The sequence below is a fragment of the Cyprinodon variegatus genome, unplaced genomic scaffold (assembly GCF_000732505.1).
Source record: "Cyprinodon variegatus isolate N-32 unplaced genomic scaffold, C_variegatus-1.0 Scaffold769, whole genome shotgun sequence".
Taxonomy (NCBI): domain Eukaryota; kingdom Metazoa; phylum Chordata; class Actinopteri; order Cyprinodontiformes; family Cyprinodontidae; genus Cyprinodon; species Cyprinodon variegatus.
In genome coordinates, this window is record NW_015151222.1 from 257,639 (window position 1) to 279,521 (window position 21,883).

General features: G+C 38.6%; 2 protein-coding genes across 2 annotated transcripts in view; one reads left to right on the forward strand and one right to left on the reverse strand.

The window, feature by feature from the left end:
- LOC107098325 (alpha-aspartyl dipeptidase-like) overlaps positions 1–5,249 on the forward strand; it is a 7,736-nt gene extending 2,487 nt beyond the window's left edge. Inside the window, exons 2-7 of the mRNA XM_015395951.1 lie at positions 1,777–1,865; positions 1,958–2,032; positions 2,280–2,359; positions 2,490–2,663; positions 4,971–5,030; positions 5,115–5,249. Of these exons, the coding sequence (XP_015251437.1) occupies positions 1,777–1,865; positions 1,958–2,032; positions 2,280–2,359; positions 2,490–2,663; positions 4,971–5,030; positions 5,115–5,249 (613 nt within the window). The remainder of the gene's footprint in view (positions 1–1,776; positions 1,866–1,957; positions 2,033–2,279; positions 2,360–2,489; positions 2,664–4,970; positions 5,031–5,114) is intronic.
- A 4,751-nt stretch (positions 5,250–10,000) lies between these two features.
- LOC107098331 (integrin alpha-V-like) overlaps positions 10,001–21,883 on the reverse strand; it is a 68,876-nt gene continuing 56,993 nt past the window's right edge. The window contains exons 25-32 of the mRNA XM_015395958.1: positions 20,014–20,094; positions 19,629–19,734; positions 14,338–14,496; positions 12,542–12,673; positions 12,227–12,340; positions 12,019–12,126; positions 10,739–10,855; positions 10,001–10,312 (exon numbers count right to left, since the gene is read on the reverse strand). Of these exons, the coding sequence (XP_015251444.1) occupies positions 10,220–10,312; positions 10,739–10,855; positions 12,019–12,126; positions 12,227–12,340; positions 12,542–12,673; positions 14,338–14,496; positions 19,629–19,734; positions 20,014–20,094 (910 nt within the window). The 3' untranslated portion in view covers positions 10,001–10,219. The remainder of the gene's footprint in view (positions 10,313–10,738; positions 10,856–12,018; positions 12,127–12,226; positions 12,341–12,541; positions 12,674–14,337; positions 14,497–19,628; positions 19,735–20,013; positions 20,095–21,883) is intronic.

Genomic DNA, 21,883 nt, shown 5'->3' on the forward strand with positions numbered 1-21,883 from the left:
TGATGGGACAGGTGTTGTGAATGAAACGGTGCCTAGTTTGAAAGAGCCCCTGTGTGTCGCTGAATGTGTGCATTGATGACTGAAAGACATCTTCTGCCTCCATTTATCTGTTTACTACAGTGTGTTGAATTCATGTTAATGTAGATTTAAAGAAATTTCAATTAGTGGAAAAAATTGGGAGGAATATAAAAAATGCAGTACCCCTGTGGATCCCCTGGGTTTCCCGGATCACCTGTTGAAGACCTCCGTTTTAAAATGTTAGGAAAAAGGAAAATCATCAAGTTAACCAGACGATGCAAAGCTTAATGTCTTCATATGTTTATGTTAGACTTGGCTGTAAAAAGTCTCTCCACTGTCGCTACAAGCACTCTAATTTATACTTCGAAACCATGTGTCATGGTGAACGCAGAGACGTCTCCGTCCGCTGGCACCTGGTGCACCTATCCCAAATTGTAGGTGAGAGGATGTCTCTGATTGGTCAAATCTACATCTGCTCTACACTATGCATATTTCCTGTTTGGTACCTTACCAACTTGTTTTGTTGGTATGACGGCCATTGTGGAAAACCACTTGTGAAATTGGACCAGCTAGAAGAGCGAGGTGTGCGAGAATGCTGAGACCCTTTTTCCACCTGGATCCCATTATTTTTCGCCTTCATGTCCCTCCATTGTCTCACAAACTTGCCCCCACTTCCTCACTGCCTCGGCCGTATCTAGACCCACAGCTAGTTCGGGATTTTCCCTTTTTTGCGTTGTGGCGTGGAATAACATAGCGCTGACCACACGTCAGTATTGTAGCTTTCCACCATCAGTGTGTGAGTGAATGACTGAATGCAGTGCAAAGTACTTTGGTCAAGTCTCCTGACTTGAAGAAAGTGCTATATAAATACAGGTAATTACCGTTTACTTTATTTCTTAAAAAAAAATCTAAATCAACTTAAGCAAAAGTAAAAAGCTTTTTTACAGAATTTAATCAGTTGATTTGAATTTTACGGTTCGCTACAAGCGCATCAGAAAAGGTTGATTGAAGACGTAAAAACTTCCACTCTATTCTCTGTACAAGCAGCCTTAATTAAAACAATTTATCAGAGTGTAGGAATCAGGACTTCAGGTGGTGTTCTCATGGATTTTTTTAATCATGGAGAACACAACTTTCCCAGTACAACGGTACCTTTAAAACATGTCCAGAGAATACGCCCCCCTCCCCTACAGTATTGCTGTACATTAAAGGCCGGGTCAAACCGGTGTTGCGTACGACATGTGACACTGACTGGCATATAGAGGCTCCGACTGCACAGGGTGAGCAGATCAGTGCCACACAAATTAAAACATTTTCCACATCTGAATGGGACAGATTATGAGAAGTTATTCAAAATAATTAAATAAAAAAAAAAAAAAAAAAAAAAAAAAACATGGCTACAGATTAAAGTGTCAATCAGTCTCTGTAACATTTCTTAAACTGGAACAGAAAGATAATTTTTATATGCCTATATTAAAATGAAATGGGACCTCCCTTTAAAGGAAAATAAAAAGCAACAATAAAGGCTGTGGGACAGTTTATATGCTGGATGAGGCAATAAGAGATTATTCTCAGAGAGAGATCTGTAAAGTTTGTTTTTCTTTTTTTTTCATAAAGAGGGCACAGAGATGAGCTGTGCTTACCTGCACTGTCTATCCCTCATTGTTTTGTTTTTTGGGCCTTTCTCAGGGCGCCATCACTGCTAGAATGGCCGATGACATAACATAAACCATCACATATGTTGACTGTTTCTTTCAGGGATGTGAAAAGGGTGCTGTTTGTTCCCTATGCCCTCCATGACAGAGACGCCTACACCAAGACTGCCAGGGACAAGTTCAAAACTTTAGGTAGGGCTAAACCGCGCTGATGTTTTATTACTTACTGTTAAAGGAATAACAGCAATGAGCCGGGAACGCTGGTTTGTTTGTGGCTCCTGCAGGTTATGAGGTTGATGGCATCCATGAGGCGGCAGACCCAGCTGAAGCCGTCCGAAAGGCTGAAGGGATTTTTATTGGTGAGTTTTAGATTAGTTCAAGCTTTTTAAACATATTTTTACTGTGATTTTCCTCCAAAATTATTGTTACTTTCGTTATGGCATCAGCACAGTGAAAAAGTCCTAATGATGTTTTTATATTAGTCTAGTTATTGACTGATTTTTATCGTAACAGGTATTGTTGAATTTACCTCCTGGATGTTAGCAGCGTCTACCTTAGCCATGCCATGAGCCTTTGGGCATGTCTAATGATTGCATCTGCTTGTAGGGGGAGGCAACACTTTCCGGCTGCTCAAGAGCCTTTATGACAACAACGTAGTGACGGAGATCAGGAAGAGAGTCATGGAGGTTGGAAGCACAAAAAAACCCAGAATCTTAACAGTTTGACAGAACATGTAGACACTTTCTAAACCTGTTGTTGTAAATGAGAATGGAAATCAAGGCGTTCCTTGTAACTTTCTCCAAACCTTCCTTCCAGGACGGCGTCCCGTATATGGGTTCCAGCGCCGGCACCAATGTGGCCACCGTCAGCATAAGCACAACCAATGACATGCCCATCGTTTTCCCTCCAACCTTCTCCGCCATCGGCCTCGTCCCTTTCAACATCAACCCACACTACCTGGACCCCGACCCCAGCAGCCGCCACATGGGGGTGAGTCTGAGTTCAACGCATCACAACAGCAGACTTCAGCATCTTTTAGTGCTTCGGAACATCCGTAAAATCTCAAAGGAGCATCCTGCCTTTGGTTTTAGCCTCCTTTACCCTGGTACCCCTAAATAAAAACCAATTCTGCAAGCTGCCTCTAGAATCATGCTAATTAGTTTGGTGGGAATTGATTGAAATTTTTAATCAGATTAATTACAGAATCTGTAAAAATTATTATTCACATTTTAATTAAAAAAACATATGTAAACAAAATAAACAGCTTTTACAATAATTTATTCATTTTTTTTTTAATGAATAAATGATTAATTATTAATATATATATATATAAAAAACATATGTGAACAGAAATACTAATATCTATAGTTTATACCCTTTGTTCCTTTGTTTAGGTAATCCAACCACCTGATTGGTTGAAAGTTACAATCATTAAGGTTTTTTTTATATTTTATGCAATTTTTATGAAAAATAATAGTAAAAAATAAATAAATAAAAAACAAAACTCAGACTGCAGATCTCAGCATAAATCACTGCCTTCTGATATTCAACATGAAACAATGAATGTATTCAAAACATATAAACCCCTGAGGCCACTTTTTCTCCTCAACTGATGCTTGAAACCGTTTGATCTGGGAATTATTTCGTTTTCACGCAGCCTGAGTTGAACTTAGATGGTTTTAAAGCTTAAATACATCCAGTGGACCAATGCCTGTGATGCTTCTTGTGTGTCAGATTTACAGCTGAGAATTCAAAGGTTCCTGCTCGGTAATTTAGTACATAATAATTGCGTAACTATGTTCAGGTTTAATGAAAATAATACATCTGGTAAAGCAGGAAAAAAAAATCTGTACTCTGAAAACTTACGCAACACGGGAAAATGAAAACCTGCTGAGCTGCTATAAATTAGCAAACTGTTGTTCTGCCAGCCAGAGATTTGACTCTTATGACTCTTATGATGTTTCCTCCACCTCTGGAATTAATTAAAGGATGCAAAGTCTGCTAAATATTGTCTTTATGTTATTATTGGATCTGAAGTTTTATCACTGAGGAACATTTCCCTGTAAATGTTTCAGTGTTTTTCCAAATGTTCTTTAACACATTGTGATTTTTTCTGATGTCAATGAGTTTGGCTCTGTTGGGATCTTATTGTGGTTCTATTTTAAAATATTTTAATTAATTCAGATTTTACCTTACTATTAGACGATTCATTCCTGCTTCTTTTATCCTCTACCTCTGTCTTATAAACTCTTTTGGTAGAAAGATAAGTTGATAGATGTTTTACTGAATGTTCCTTGGGATCATTGTAATTTTATCTTTGATTTTATCTTCTTTATGCATTTATAATTTGGATAATTTTTGACTATGGTCTTATTTTTACTGATGTTTTTAAAGAAAATTTGTCTAAATATTCTTTGACAGTTAAATTCAAATTAATTAAACTGATTCCCTGAATAAAGAAAAAAGGCTGGTTTCCAGAGATATGAAGCAGACTAATTACAGAGTGTCAAAACACGCATAGGGGGGACACAGCAAACCCATCTAATAGTGAAGCATGGAGGTGCAGCATAATACTTGGGAATTCCTTTGTTATAAGTATAATAGGTAATTTAAAGGAAAAGCTTTTACAGACTGAGCTGGAGCTTCACTAACAGGAGAACAAGTGTGAAGGTTTGGTAGCAGATAAAATCATAGTTATAGCTTAGAATGGTCCAATCAGAGCCCAGATCTAAATCCGATAAGGAATCTGAGGCAAAATATAAAAATGATGTAGAGATCTGTATGTAGAGCAGCAAACACTGTTAGACCGTTCTGTCCTTGTAATCATGGCTGCATTCTGGGGATCTTTTCCTTCACAGTTGTGCTTTATTTAACAGTCATTGTTTTTAGAGCCTGGCATTTTGTAGGCTAATAAACCAATAAAAAAAGTTTAACATAGCTTTGCCCATGACTCCCTCTAGAGGCCGATATGTAGAAGTACAATAGTAAAAAAAATAGGGTGCTTGTGCTGTTCTTTACATCAGTGGTTTTCCATCATGGTTCTCGGGGACCACCATCCTGCATGCTGCAGAAGGAGACCCAAACCATGCAAGCCAGTACTACCTCAAAACCACCACTAAGAGATATAGCAATGAATTGACTATGGCCTCTGATTGGTAGAATAGACATTCTAATTAAAAAATTATCTAAAGTTAGGAATCATTAAACATAGTATTGATAAAAATACTTTTAAAATTCTTTTTTACAACAAAAAAGTAACGCTCTTTGTGCTTTGACATTGTTGGTGTTCTTCTGCAGGAGACCAGGGAGCAAAGGATAACCCAGTACCATGAAGAACCCAACACTCCCAGTGTTCTGGTGAGAGAGGCGGAGGAGAAGGAGAGGAGGTCAATCGGCTGCTTTTATTTCACTGCCCTGCTTTAATTCTGCTGTTGTGTTTAGGGGCTGAGGGAAGGCTCCATGCTGTTGGTGGAGGGCAACAAAGCCACGCTGTTAGGGACCACAAAGGCCCGACTTTTCACCAGGTACTCACAGTCTGTCCACAACTTTAGAGGCACTACTGGGATTTACAATTAACAAGACTAAAACAAAGTCAAAGAAATATTTCAGCTTTTCACAAATATTACTAGAAAAGAGGAACCTTTATAATACAGCAGATGCTGAGACACGTCTGAGGTTCATCAAGGCTGCGTAGGAGCGAGAGAGAGCAGGACCTTAACAGACAACTTTAAACCCCTGTAAGGCAGCGGTTACAAACCATGAGTTTACAGTAAATTAGGATCTACAGGGATAAACATGGAGATTAATGCTAACCCAAGATACAAAAGACAAAAGGCAGCTGCGGTCACAGAGTCTCTGTGTCATTTTTAATTTCAATTCACTTTATTTGTATAGTGCCAATCGTCACATTGATACAAAGTTTCTAAGGAAAACCAGTTAATTGCATTAACTCATTGACTTGAATATAATCTCTCACACTAAGCATGCTTGTAGCGACAGTGGAGAGGAAAAACTCCCTTTTAACAGGAAGAAACCCCCAGTGTTTCTTTGTGAGGTGATTGTTAGAGCTCCTAACAGACCCTGAGATAAGTCTCGCCTCATTCTGTGACCTGGACTCGTTCTCTGAATGTGTTTCAGTGGAAAACCTGCGGTGGAGTTCGATCCCGGCAGCGACCTCAGCTTCCTGCTGACAGACGCACCCTGAGAGGCTGAAGAGACGCAGGAGGTGGAGGGATTTAACCAAACAAAATAAACAACTTGAAGCAAACGCCCAAACTGTCTTTTTATGGAGATCTACATCATGGGAGCATTAAGTCCATCAGACCGGACCTTTAGTTTTTTAATTTGTCTTTAAAGTAAATGTTTGAAGGCCAGAGTTTTGAAAACTCCTGGTTAAACTGTTGGTCTTTCAAAAAACAACACTGAGACAAAATGTGAACAAATCAGTTTATTTCAGCCCAAAAGTGAAATCATCTCTTTTAAAAATTGTTAATATTTACTCTCTATAAAGTGTAAGAATACATACATCAAAAATAGTCAATATTTACTCATAGCAGAAAGGAAAAACAGAGTGGTATTAAACATGAAGAGCAACACGCATGGCTGCAGGACTGGAGTCAAATCAGTCGGTTCACAAGACCTGATTTTCTACACATCTTTCTTTAACCCAAACCTTAAACTGTGTTAAAGTTGAAATGTCAAACCCTGAATTAGGAAGTGAGGTGATGGATGGAGCTGCAGGTGATGCAGTCAACTGATTTGACTCCAGCTGGTGGAAAAAGGATGTGACTTCATCTAAATAAAACCACGGAGCAGAACGATCGTTAACCACCGACATACCTCTGACCAAAGATCAGCTCAGACCAGAACCACCCGGCGTCGCTAATATTACAAGTTGAACTGAACCAGTCTGACACAGGCCGTGCTAACATGGAGTGATCAGTAACCATGGTGATTCTCTAAGACTAAAGAAGAAATGGTGACTAAATGAAAGAAGTTTATTGGTTACTCTATAGACCAATCTATGAACGCCTCATAAAACAGACAACAAGCTTTATGGGCTTGAATGAACGTACCAACAAGGTCCAAAAATAAACAAAAAAAAAAGACAGGTGAAATTTGTTTATTGTGGATTTTCTCTGATTTCCACCAAATTTTCATGTCAAAATTTTATACTTTCTAATTTGCTTCAACTTTCCATCAGCTTTCAGATATTCCGGATTGAGTGAGGGTCTATGATTAATTTATTGAAACCAGGAAATGTCAAAGCTGACCTACAACTCAACAGTGTGGTAAAGACAGCTTCCCAGTTCTTAAGGATGTGGAAGGGCTTTAAAATGAGTTAAAATCTGTATTATCCAAAAAGTTGCAGATTAGATTATTCTAGATTAAAATCTACTCTGAATTACAACTGGTTCTTAACCATAACTCCACTTAGTTAAATTTTAAATTTTATTTACATGGGTTCGATTTAAACGCTCTGAAAGGCAGTGAAATTACTCCTTGATTTATGTCAATGATTTTATTTCTGTTAGTGGTTTTAAATCCAAAAAGATGTGAATGTAAAATAATGAATAACTAGCTATTTTCAGCATAGTTTAGGTTCAGCTTTAGACCACGAATAAGAAACTAAAAACAGATTTAAATTTCTCACCTACTCAAAATAAAAAGCCATACTTCTCTATTTGCTCAGGTTCATAGAAGGTGGACTGGGCTGAAAAACCTTTAATCAAACGGTGATGTGTTCACGATACAGCCTGTCTGTATCATTTTAACCCCATGTTTATAAGAGTAAATCTGAAGTAGATTCAAACTCCTTAAAAAACACTATTTTTCTTCTATTTATTATTATTCTTTCCTACAATATACAAGTCATGCCTTTCAGTGTCTGATAAAAAAAAATTATGAAAAAAAAGCAGTTCTGCATTACAGTAACACAGAGTCTATCCAGGCCTGTTGATCATTACACCAAATGAAGATTGATTTAAAATGTTAATTTTTTCACTCTGCAGATCGTTTCTGTTTTTTATAAGGAGTTACTGTGAGCAAACATGGCCTGTAAACAATGATTATAACTGTCCTGGCCTCTAAAGTTAGCCGTCTGGTCAGAAGCGAGGATCAGTCAGCAAAGTCAGCTTTTCTGCTTAGAAATAAAACTGGATTTGCCTTAAATGAAATATTTAGAAGGACATTGCTCTGTGTATAAGAAAAAACCCACAAAGGCTTCAGACATCAGCTTACCTTCGATGTGTAAATGTTTTATTAACATCCAGCCTGTGGGGGATAAACTGGCTAAGCTACATCGTTCTTAGTGCGCTCGCCCAACATCTGCCGCTGAAATGAAGTTATCGAAATATGCAAACCCAATATGGGCAAATAGCTTTTTTTTTTGTTCTTTTTTTTTAAATACATTACAAACACACACACACACTCAAGCATTGCTGGACTCATTAAACATACAATAGCAACCAGCTGAGTTTTTATGCTAATAGTGAAGCTGCCAATCACCAGTATAAAATCTGAGGAAAAAATAAGAAAAAAAGACAAAAAAAGGCCTCAGTGCAGAAAATGGCAGGAAAGTAACAACTGACCACTGATCAAACCCCTCGACGTGAGAACACTGCTGGGGTAAAAAAAACAAAAAACATTCTATCTCTGATCTATAAACCCTACTGATTATTTAATATACCTACTGTGTTTATTGTGTCCAGCATCTTGGACAGAGGCCTCTGTATTAAATGAGTGAGATAAAGAAGGTCAATATTGACATAAAAATGAAATTGCACTGTTCATTAGATGGGTGTCTAACAAACAAACTGTCTAAAAAGTTTGGATTATTGTATATTTTTCCACACACTTTCACATCTGCTGGTTTTATCAGAGCATTAGTAAATGCCATAATTAAACTTATTGCTTTTATTTTGTAGTATTAAGCGGAATAGATGCACAATGGAATCATTAGAGAAGCAGCTGCATATTTAAAGAGTTTATTTAAGTTTAATCAGTTTATTATTGCATTAAGTCTGGGCTTATCAAAAAGAAAAAAAAATACTGTTTCTTTTTGCACAATTTCGTACAAAAGCTCAGTGAAGAAATTTAATTGTTTAAGCCAATGTTGTGCTTCCCTTCTTGGCTGCATGATTTACTATGATAAAAAGGTCATTTATATTTTCATATTACTGAAGTTTAACTAAACTACCAAATCACTCTGCTTATCATCCACAGCTTCATAGGTACTGATTTGCTCCTAGTTGGACATTTTTTATGCTATTTCTTTATTATACAACAAAACTCTTATTAAACTCCCAAATATAGAGCAGTGCATCGACTTTCCTCCGTTATCACATCAACATTTCATCTACAGGGTAATTGGTGAATAGGTTTTTCCTCATTTGCAGTTCTGAACACTTTTTCCATATAAAAATAACTAAATTCCTCTTTTTACTGAGGTTTGCCTCTAAGCCCAGTCACAGCAGGCTCCTGGGGTTCAGGGTTTAACCACTGATCAGTTGCACACGTCAAGGAAAACGCTTTGATTAACTGCAATAAAAACGGTTTCTCGATTTCGCTAAAAACAGCTGGACCCATTATTGTAATCACCATCACCGATTGCACAAAAATGCATTTACACACACGAGAGGAAACCCTGGAAACTTTTCACCAAAACAAAGCAGAAAAGGTAACAGGAAAAAATATCGCTGTGATATTCGACAAAATAATTCATATTGAAGCCTCTTAAATTACTTCCAATGTTTGTATTCATATTGCTGTTTTTATTGCTGGTCTTGGTCCTAATTAAATAAATGACTCCACTCAAACATGGAAGTTAGCGCTGGCTCTTATGTACCCACTATTATTCACACTGGTTCTACTTTTATTCTTCTTCCCGCTGTTGTTTTCCTCCCATCCAGCCACTGACTCTGGGCTTTACTATCCAGCTGGAACTAAGCTCACATAAGTCATAATAACCCAGAAAAATGACAAATTTTTGATGCATCAGCAGCTCTGGACTAAAGAACCTCTAACACGTCAATCCAAACAGCTCATCAACCATTTAATTTTGCTACTAAACGGAAAAAAAGAGGAAATGTGCAAATGTGTTGGAGGGCTGAACCCTGTGTGCTCCACTCCAAAAAGCATCACGCCTCTGGACAAGTAACGTTGGGACTATTTGAAACATGGTTCAAATATTTAAGGAGCACAGCGATGGAGCAGGGAACTCAACCACAACAGGTTTTAACACTGAATAATCAAATAAGTGCTACAGTGTTGTGGATACAGGTTGCACACATGATGTGGAGGTGAATTGATCTTGAGCCAGTTTTTTGAGTATTTTCATATATGAACAGTGTTTTCAGCTTCTCTTTTTGGCACAAATGCAACATGATTCAACAAAAGAAAAATATAAAATAACAAAAGAAGGGTTGAAGTCAAACAAGTACCGTTATCTGCCCCTTAAACAGTCATTACAGTGATTCTCTCTGAGGCTGGTTTACCCTGAATTCTTCTCTCCCAAACTCTCTCTCTCTTGTTTTCCATCTCGGCCTCTAAGCGTCTGTGTTTCCGTTCTCCTCCGGCTGGAGCTGCTCCTTCTCGGTGCAGTCCTCCTGGGGGGGGCGTACTCTCTTGAAGAAACCCAACTGAGAAGGAGAAGAAAAAAAGATGTTGAGCACTTTTAAAGGAATCCTTTCTCCATGGATATAATTAAAACTTGTAGGTAAAGCAGAAGAAATTAAAGTGAGAGAACTTTAAAGGCCCTCATAAAAAAGAAAAAGAAACGGAGCAGCCGTAAACAAAATTAGAAGCCTAAAAAAACATTTGAATAGCAAATTATAGGCATCACAAATCAAAGAAACTAAAATAAATTTGAGCCATGATAAAAATGAACATATAAAATAACTCTAGAAAAGTTACAGTAAAGTTTTCCAGTCCTGATTTCTAGCAAATCAATTGCCTTTGAATGCTATACTGTAAAATCTGATGTGGAAATGTAGTAAAAAAAAAACTAAAGATTCAAATGCTGATAAGAAGCACATTTAGTAAAACTTTCTTTAAAGCCGTCTCACCTTGTACATGATGAAAATGAGCAACCCCAGCAGCAGCAGTCCTGCGAGGACGGCCAGAGCTACCACCCAGCCTGGTACTGGTTGGGCGGTGTCAGCCCATGTCACCGACACACTGACCTAGAAACAAAAGCAGGGAATAAATCTGACTGATGAACAGTTTAAGGTTCGGCTCCACTTTGACCCTACTGTGATTCTACCAAAGTCAATCAAGGCCACTCAGGTCTTCTAGATCAAGCCTACTCTGTAGACCCAGAACTAGAACCCTACATGGAGAAGCAGCATTTAGTTCCTATGCTCCATTGATCTGCAACAAACTCTCATAAGACTGGAAAAGTGCTAAAAGCCTGAGCTGTTTTAGGTCAAAGTTAAAAACCTGTTTTTAACTTTGACTTAAAACACCTCAGCTATTTTCTATATTTATGCTGCTATATGATTAGACTGCTGGAGGACATAGGGACCACTTTTCCTCATCCTGCTTCAGTCTATCTATATTCTCTCATTCTGCAGTATTTGTTAGGTTCCACTCATAACTTTATGTTTTGCCTTTTCCTGTCATAGTAGCATTATCTGGTCTGTTCCTGTTCGGCGGGAACTTTGTCGTGGATCGGAATATCAGTTATGCTGCTGCCATTAACACCTCTCTTTACAATTTATGTACTCTCTTTCATCTTTTGAAATGAGAACTGTCTCTGAGCTCGTCTGCCAGGCTGTGTCAGGCTGTGACGTGGAGCCAGATAACAGTTAACTTTTGTATGTCTGCTTCTTTTTCTGTGTCTGTTTCTGTCTCTTTGAACCCCAGTCGGCCTCCGCAGATGGCTGCTCACACTGAGTCTGGTTCTAGTTCTGCTGGAGGTTTATTCAGGTTAAATAGGAGTTTTTTTATCTCCACTTCAAAGACTGGATGAAACCAACTGGTTTTCCTAGACAGAAACTTTTAACCAATCTGACTGTACTGTCTCTTATAGGTACCTTGTGATTACGTGTGAACTGGCAGATATAAATAAACTGAATTGAAATAAAGTGTTGTGCAGTTCCCTTTGTTTCTGTCAGGTTTTGACAGTTAAAGATGGAACGGTTAGATATTAAAGTACCATGACAGGAAAACAAACTAAAATTCAGAAATTATTCATCTAAAATAATTTATTTTGTTGTGCAAATTCTGTCGATGCTCAAAAGGCCACTTAACCTTACACCTCTATCGTAGCAGAGATATTTCAATCACAAAAATTCCCCTGCTGTTAAACTGTATGCTGAAGACTGATTGTTTATACTGAACTTACGGTGGTAGAATTGGACGGCAGCTCTGTCTTCAGATTCTTATATGGCATCTCTATGACATTAAAGGAGGCTGTAGAACGGACCAAATAAGAACGATTCTGATTCTCAGCCTGGGCAGAAAAAGGAAAGCAAATGAAGAACAATGAAGCGGCATTGTGATATTGAATGTAACAAGCAGCATTAGAATTAGCTTTATTTTTATTATTTTACCCTCAGGAAGTTATTGACGTCGAGTCGGGAGTAGATGAACAGTATGGCGTTCTTTGTCCTCTCCAGACGACCGACCTGACATCTCAGCCTCAAACACTCTGCTGTGCCGCAGTCCTAAACAAACAGAGATGAAGACTCGTTCAAATTATAATCCGGAATTAAATAAACAGAATGACAGCAAAAAATGAAAAGGTCTCCTTTTAGTTCTCATTTTGTCAAGACACACATAAGAATAGTCCTTTTGGAAACAATGGTGAAAGAAAAATACATGATATGATGTGTAAAATGTGCTTTAACATATCAGAGTTTTCATACCAGTGTCTGGAGGTCACTTTGTGCTTCTCTGCCCTCCAAGTCTCTCTTTCTCACACGAACTGGATTACGTCCCTCCGTCTCTCGTTCCCTTGGCGGAACGACAGTTGTGTTTTTCTTGGTCGTCAACGGATTCTGCAAAAAACCAAAAATAAAATAGGGGGTCTTATGATCGGTATCAGTCAGCAGCTGGCTCTGTAAACTCAACTTATAGCTGTGATTTTAATTCAAATTCTGAACAGATCCAGATTGTCATTAATGTCTTTGGTTAATAAATATATACAGTTAAGTCTCAATAACTTAGATCAACATCAAAAAGTTAATCTATTTCAGTAATTCAATTTAAAATGTATGATGCACAAACAGATTCAGAAGCTTTTTTTTAGATACTTTTATGGCACCAAGTCCTGCTGGAAAATGAATTTAGCCTGACATCAGTTGGAAACATGACGCTTCTACAATTTCCAGGTACTTGGCTGAATTGATTGTGGATTTCTTAAAACCGAGCCGACCGGAATCAGCAGATGACTTGATACCCTAATTGGAGGACTTCAACAAGGGGTTAACAACCCCTAGGGGGTCCACGGAGGTACTGCACGGGGTTTCAAAAGTTTTGGTTGATTAGACTTTTTGTTTATATTCTCCTCTGCAATTTTTTCCACTAATTGAAATGTCTTTAAATCCACATTAACATGAATTAAACACAATGTAGTGAACAGATAAATGGAGGCAGAAGATGTCTTTCAGTCATCAATGCACACATTCAGCGACAGACAGGAGCTCTTTCAAGCTGGGCACCGTTTCATTCATAACACCTGTCCCATCAACCAGGAACCAGAATCAGAGATACTTTAATAATCCCAGGGAGAAATTACTTTAGTTACATTACTCCATCTGTAATAGAGTGACTATAGGACCAGTTTGATATAACACAATTTCATACCATGTATATAATTAGGGGGTCCCTGCTTCATCTCACCATCGGTTTTGGGGTCCTTGGCCTGGAAAACGTTGAAGACCCCTGCCCTAAATCATCACTGACTATTGAAACTTCACACCAGACTTAAAGCAACACGTGTTCTGTGTCTCTACACTCTTCCTCCAGACTCTGCAACTGTTATTTCCAAATAAAATTATAATTTTATTTTCATCTAAAAAAAGTCCAGCCCTCCTGAACCTTGGAAAGACGTTTCTGACTCCTCTTGTTCAGCGCATCTAGCCGAGAGGCCTAACGGAAGGAATACTGTAGCTGCAGCTGATATCCTGGATTAATCTGTATGTTGTGCCTCCTGAAGCACAGCCTCTTGGCCTTATTTTGGTAATACAGGCTTTGCTACAAACTCCTCATAAAGGCTGCAGTTATTCATGCTGCTTACAGACCTTTTTCTTCCACTTATCTTTCTATTTACATGCTGAGACACAGCATTCAGTGCAGTCATCTTCTTTATCAATGACTATTTATAGTTTACAGACATTCTGTATTCCTCTTCCTCAGAACACTTCTGTATTCAACATCCTGTTTCCACGACTACTGTGAAGCATTAAAAATTTCTTTTAAAAAGGACGCCTGGTTGTTGCAGGTTATAAATGTAAAAATCTACAGAAACAAATGAGTTTAAACCTTTATGAAATTAATCTTCCAACTTTCGTTTTTGAACCAACATGTAAGACCTTTCACTGAAATGCCCGCCTGTTCGTAGGAAGACATAAATCCGTCTATTAGTCTACTATTACACGTTTAAAGATGAAGCCAGACGCTGTAAGCTGCTCTTATTTCTAACTTTCTGTGTGTGTCTTACGGAGACATTGAGTGGGTTGATCTCCATGTCTGTGGTGCAGTTGATGGGTCCCTCCGTCTCAAAGTTGTGGATGTAGAGCAGAGAGCCGTTCCCAAAGCGATAAGGCCAGTCCACGTACAGTGAAGCCTTGCTGAATGTACTGGGCCCGTTGTTCAGCAGCTGAAAGAACAGAACCCTGTTAGGATGTGTCGTTCAAATATAATCCTTCTTTTAGTCTATTATCAATTTATTTAAGTGCAGGTTTGTTGGCCAAAGCCTTAAGAAACAAAGCATGGTTCATTTAAAGGCAAATTAAATAAGACGATTCATTCAAAACAACACTGCAAAGCATAAAAATGACCAACATTTAGAAAATTAATAAAGAAATCGCTTCTGAAGAAACAGTAAACACCCTCAGTTTGGACAGAGTGGCTGATTTCTTCCCTTGAGACAGAGGACTGGAGTCTGATGCATTTAGACCTCTGAGCTGCTGAAGAATGTCCAGAGCTCAGTTAAAATAACCCTAACCTAATGAGCATAATAATCTACTGTAGTGGATCTCTGCCTTTTTCTATGAATACCGCCTAAAACTTATGTGGGATCTTCAAGCACCTCCATAATACAAAAAAATACAGCAATATAAGTATATTTTGGTACCGAAACAGTTTGCAATGATGATACAGCTGTTTATGTATAGTTTAAATGTAGTTTTTTTTCTACCACAGCTACAAATATTTTACTTTTGAGTATAAATATAAATCTTTTTTTTTTCCACAGCAGTATTTGAAGCCAAACATGATAATTGCTGCAGAAAGTAATAGATGAGGCACGCCCGCTGATGGCAGATGTAATTCTTAGCAAAAATAGAAATTATGTTAAAAATAGCAAATTGTGTTAAAATAAATGTACATATGTTGAAATGCTGCCAAATCAGAACAAAACACATTAGAAAACCTTTTTTTTTCTTTGAATAATCACAAATCTAGAATAACAAAACTTAAAGGTATAGAGGAGGATGTTCTTTTTCTGTGTGGATCATCAAAATAAGTGATGATTATTGTCAGTCATTCTGATATGTTTACCTAAGGCCGTCCTACGTGCTCTTACGCATTTTTACTTATCGGTGGTGAGTCTGACATAGTGGAAAAATTGGAAATCTTTTGGGAAGTGAGCTTGTATGACCGATGCAAACAGCAACTTTTAACAGAGCGTGCACGAGGAGAAATGGGCTCCTGCATGCTCTCACACGCGTTTAATAGGTGTTCCCTCTTACGCGCGGGTACAGGGTTGTGCATGAGCATATTTCTTTAAAAGTGGAGAGTGCAGGTCATTAAAAAAATTAGTAAAAATGCTCCACTATACCTTTAAAGGAATAGTACACCCAAAATATGATTAGCCTTCATTCTCTACTCACCCCCATGCTGAACAACACTCTGGAGTGCTTTTTTGATATCTCAAATGCATCTGGAGATCTGGGAGGCTTCTTGCTGTCTGCTGACATTCAAATAATGGAGGTCATAGCACCCGAGGCAGAAAGGTCCATAAAAGTCCACAAAAAACGTGTCAATATTCCTCCATACTGCTCGTCCAATGTATTCCAAGTGTCCTGAGTGGGTAGCGTCCATAATTTACTCGAAACGAAGTCATTTAGAATGTTTTTAGAGCATAAACAGTAGTGTATAGGATTTCCTAAAAGCGCGCACATGCGCGTTCACGAGCCTACGGAAACCGCTGCAGACCAAACCAGACGAAAGTGCGCATTCAGCTCGGCAAAGAACTCATGCTCTTCCTCAACACTGAAGTCCTCAGACATTTTTCTTTCGTTGTTTCTTTCTTTGCACAGGTAAACAGCACATTTCTTCTTCTACACTTGCATTATCGGCAGAGCAGACACTGAATGCGCACTTTCATCTGGTTTGGTCTGCCGGCTTCCGTAGCGTTGTGAACTTGCAGGCGCGCGCTTTTAGGAAATCCTATACACTACTGTTTATGCTCTAAAAACATTCTAAATGACTTCGTTTCGAGTAAATTCTGGATGCTACCCACTCAGGACACTTGGAATACATTGGACGAGCAGTATGGAGGAATATTGACACGTTTTTTGTGGACTTTTATGGACCTTTCTGCCTCGGGCACCATAGACCTCCATTATTTGAATGTCAGCAGACAGCAAGAAGCCTCCCAGATCTCCAGATGCATTTGAGATATCAAAAAAGTACTCCAGAGTGTTGTTCAGCATGGGGGTGAGTAGAAAATGAAGGCTAATCATGTTTTGGGTGTACTATTCCTTTAAGGTTTATTAAAAATGCCATTAAGTCCCTGCGTACCACCAGAGGGCACTCTACCACTGTTTAAGAATGACTGATCTAATGCATCTCTTTTCAGTTCATCAGCTGTACAGTTAAGAAGGTAATCATCTTGACCCGTAGGAAGGTTGGCTGACATCATCCCACACTGGATGAACTGGCTGAGGCTGAATGTCTGTCCTAACGTTTATGGGGGAGTGTTGGCCTAGTGATTAGAGCAGTTCGCTTGACCTCTGAGAAGGTTGCAAGTACACCGTTTGATCCCAACAGCCGGCTCTCTGGGTCCCTTAGCAAAGCCCTTAACTCCACACTGCTCCCTCGGCGCCGCACAGTGGCAGCCCACTGCTACCCAGGGGTATGGGTTAAATGCAGAGATTTCATTTCTCCATTGTGAGATAAATTATGTCCTTCCTTCCTTCCTACTTACCTACCTACAGACCTACCTACCTACCTACCCCTAAATCCCTAAATCTCTATATAGATCGGGGACTCTATAGCGGACATTATAGTTAACTAACCATTCGGGCAGATGATAACAAATTTTTGATTCCTGTTGGTCACGTTACTCTGCCTCCCCGTACGGTACCCTGTGCCATCTTTGTCACCGCCAACAAATTATCTGATTCCATGCAAGGAGAGCTCTTGCAAAGCATTCTGGGATATTTCTGCTCATAGAGTGACCATGGATGATCACTACTTTTCAAGGTGCATTGTGGGAAATTGCGGACTCTCTTTTAAAATGGTGTAACCACTATATAGTGCCCTATGTAATTATTATGGTGGACATTCGGACACAGCATCAGCCTTTGCTATATCATCGCACTATTAAAGACTGACTTCTCTAACAGTCATGTTCTGTTTGAACTGTTACAGTCAGGCAGACGCTCCAGATCAATAAAAGTAAAGACAAGTGGATCCAACAACAGATTCTCTCTAAAAGCAACACCAAAAAAAAGGAAATCTAAGTAAATCATTAGTGTATTTTGCCTTGTTTTGAATAGTTTTGAGCAGGACAACTTGTAGGAAAATTGGCCAATAGAATAAAATGATTTGCATTTAAAATAATTATTATTTTAAGCCAAAAAGCTTTCCCATTGTTATTGAACCCATTTACCTGCTTAAATTGAGGGCAAATACGCTCAATACAGTCAGAATCTAAATGTAATTAAGAATTTTTATTTAATCCTTTTAACAAACTGCTTCCGTTATTCTGGGACTGCTTTCAGAATGCTGGGACCCTTTTTCCACCTGGATCCTCGCTGTTTTTCACCCTCATGTCCCTCCGTTTTCGCACAAACTTCCCTCCACTTCCTCACCGCCTCGGCCGTATCTAGACCCAAAGCTAGTTCTTGATTGTCCCTCTTGCGTTGTGGCGTGGAATAACATAGCGAAGACCATGCTTCAATATTGGGCATAAATCAAAATTATCTGCATCATACCTGCAACAGGCTCACTGTGACACCCTGCTGTGGGGATATCAAGCCCCTAAGAGTAAAGGTTACTCTATTCCAGGCTCGGACTGGGAGCGATCTTTCGACCCTGGCAATTTTCCATCTACACCGGCCCACTTATAGACCAAGACTTCTTCAATAATGTTTTGGTTTCAGTATTAACACGGACACGATAGTGACTGCTGCTGCGTAATGTCCACATTTGCACACATACTAGGTCTACAAAGTAAGCCCGAGTGATGTAAAAACACCAACATAAACCAATACAATACAGAGGCAGACAGGGAGTTCTTCAACAATGAATACATGAAAGCTCAGCGGTGTGTAAGCATTCACTGGGAGTCTAGGAGGCATGTGGGCAATGAAATGGAATAATGGAAACAGATGCAAATCCCCATCATGCACTGCAACATTTTTTGCAAAATATTCTAACATAAATTCGCCAAATATAAGAGGAACATCTTAGTTTGGTTTAAAGAAAGCATCTTAGCTTTGTTAAAGAAAGGCTCTGTGTCTGCACCTTAAAGCTCTATCTCTCCGGTTCTTTTCCCTGAAAACTCACTTGGGACAAACTCTTTAAATAAAACTTTAAATAACTTATAGGTATTAAATAACCAGGAGAAATGACAACAAATTCTGATAGAAATTATAATCTTACTCAGATCAGAGAAATTGCTTAGAGTTTACAGAATGGCAGCTGCTCACCTCCAGGCTCACCTCTCATTAAGTGGCCCTGATTAACAGGCATTTTATACATCTCCAGTCTGCCACGTCATCATGTTTTACATCATACATGTTAGCAGATGATTAGACATCCATGACTCCAGCCTTGTCAAAATATTACACTTCGTTCTTAGCTGAAGGACACCGCTTTCAATAAATCTCCAGATCTTTGCCACATACAGAATGAAGATTATAACTGTATACCCAGACAGAGGAACTGTATTAATTAGATCATTTCTGACACGCAACAGGCAGCCAATACTAAGGTGTAATAAACTCACACATCTTCAATGATAATTATCCTAACAGTTTTTTTTATAATTTAATTTGTTGCAAGGATTTTACAGTTTGAAGAAATAGAAAATGACACCATATGCCAACCATCATAAGGATGTGCATGACAAGGAAGGGCTATAGATACCGCATGCATCATTTAGGTAGTTAACATTGGATTACTTCTTCAGCTCCTTGAGTTATTTTCTGTCACAGGTAGGAGCTTCGGTGGGAGTGTAAGTGTTGGGGCCGGTATGATTTAAGGAGGGCCGGCGCTCACGCGCTGAAATTAGGAACGGCCCACCGGGCAAATGCCCAGTATCACAGAATACCAGTCCGAGCCTGCTTTATTCTGTTCAACTGGCTGCATGAAAATCAATAGCACATAAATAAAAGGTTCACGCTGTCGTCAACTAGAACTGTGATGATCAGTTTCTGGTCCTGCTTCCTTTCCCAGGATTAAAAAAGGTGTTTCTGAGGATTTAAAGCTGAAAACACTCTGAGTTATAAAGCAGAAACGGATAAAAGGAAGCATAACTGTATTCTCTGGCATTTCTACCTCATAAACGTGTACAATCAGAGGTCCGATGTCGTCTCCAACCACCGGAGGGTTCTTTGGTTTCCAGTTGGCGATCGGCAGCAGGACCTGAGTGGGAGACGACGACCTGGGAGGAAAACACACAGTTTCCATGGATACAAATCCAGACCGCTGTAATGTTATTATTTATTATATAATTAATTATTATAATGTTGCTGCTCTACTCCAAACATTTAGACATTAAAAATAAAGACAATATGAAGATATATATCAACATCATACTGGAAAAGGAAACCAGCATTAATGTGTCACCCTGACAGGTTTATCCGGTCCAGAATAAAGCTGAAACTGATTAGAATAAAGCTAATAACACTCCATGTCTGCATGGGTTAAATGTGTCCATTACCCTCTGATGGAGACTTTGGAGAGGATGGCCAGTTGGGTGACCTTGGAGACTCGAGGACTTGTGTTTTGAAACTGGTTAGAGCTGAAAAACAATCAAATTCAATCAATGATTAAATGAATAACGTGCACCTTCTCTGTGCTGGAAGATCCATTTTTAATTCATCTTCTCATTTGACCAACATAGTTCTTCTGACAGGAGGTAACATAAAGGCTTTGAAGGGAAGCAGCCAGAATCCTGACCCAAATCACTTAATATTAATATTAATACTTAAAGATTAATAAAAGAGAAAAACAGAAAATTCCAGCCACTAAGTTTTCACTAGAGTTACTAGTGTACTTCACTAAGAGTTTCATTAATAAAATATCAATTAAGATCTGTTCAAAGGTTATTTAGAAGGTATTGAACTTTTTTTTTTGATGAGCTTTACTGTATGGCTCCTTAGTATTATAACTGTCTTTTCAGAGATTTCTCTCCCATGTTCTAATCAGCAAAGGTTCGGTCAACATCTGCTAAAGACAAACTATTTACCTTACTAATTATTAATATGACCTTCTACTGACTGCTGTCATTTAACTACATTTCACACTAAATTGTTTGTGACAGAGAGAAGAAAACAAAGTAATGAATCATGAAGGTACCAAACAGCAAATACGCATAGTGTAGAGCGGATGTAGATTTGAGCAATCAGAGGCTGCAGCTCTACGTTCAGCTCTACCTGCAGTTCTACTTTCAGTTCTACCTACAGCTCTATGTTCAGCTCTACCTGCAGTTCTACTTTCAGTTCTACCTACAGCTCTATGTTCAGCTCTACCTGCAGTTCTACTTTCAGCTAAATTTCATTAGCAAGGATTTCCTTGAGGAGGAAAAAAAAAACGACAGATTTTTATTTGTAAAAACATTTTTTTCTGATTCATGTTCCATTCCACCAAAGAAAGTTTGAAGCTGTAATGTGAGAAAATGTGGTAAAGGTCAAGGGGTGTGAATTCTTATTTAGGGCAGTTTACTCATATATTTATTCATTAAATCAATGATCTTTTAAAATAAAAAAGGACAAATTCAGGCTCACTGATGTTGGATTTAATTAACATGATCATGGTTTTAATTTTTTCCCCCCTCGAGTAACGTTTTAGGGAGCTGGTTAAACTATTGGAAAAATGCAAGTTGAGTAAACGTTTGTTGTAGTCAGCAAGTACCAGAGAATTGAGGAGGAGTGTGACCAAAAAAAGCTGAAACCTCTCATTAACATAGTTCTGTATCCCTCCCCCCTCCCCCGCTGCTCTCTGCCAAAGACGCGCAAACATGCAGGCGGAGGCGGGGTGTTCGCTGCTTCTTTCACTTTCAAGAGAAAACAGCTTAGCTTTAACTGCTGGAGTTACATGATGGGTTGTGTTTGGGTGGGAGTTCTGGTTCTGTTCTCTGAGGAAACACATGAACTTTCATTCATTCATAAACAGGCTGTAGATAGAAAATCATTTTACAGATAAAGATGTTGCTCTTTCTTTAGTCAAGAGAGTTAATCTATCTGCAGTACATCCATCAATAGTTATATTTTCGCCACTCAGTTAAAAGTCAGACTCCACATAAGATGGATAATCTGCCTGATATGGAGACATCTGCAATAACTATTAAAAATATCTCAGAAATAAAATAGTAAACTGGATCAAACTAAAGAGGAAAAAAAAAAAACTAATGTAACTAACTAAAATATTTTTATTTCACTGCTTTTTTCTCATATTTTTCTCTTTTCTATAACTTTTCATTATTGCAAAACAACCCTTCAGCTGGAAAAACATTTCAATAGTCACTCCTCCTCATAAAATAAAGCCATTCTCTGCTGCAGCCAGTAGGGGGAGCTGGACTCACTTGAGTT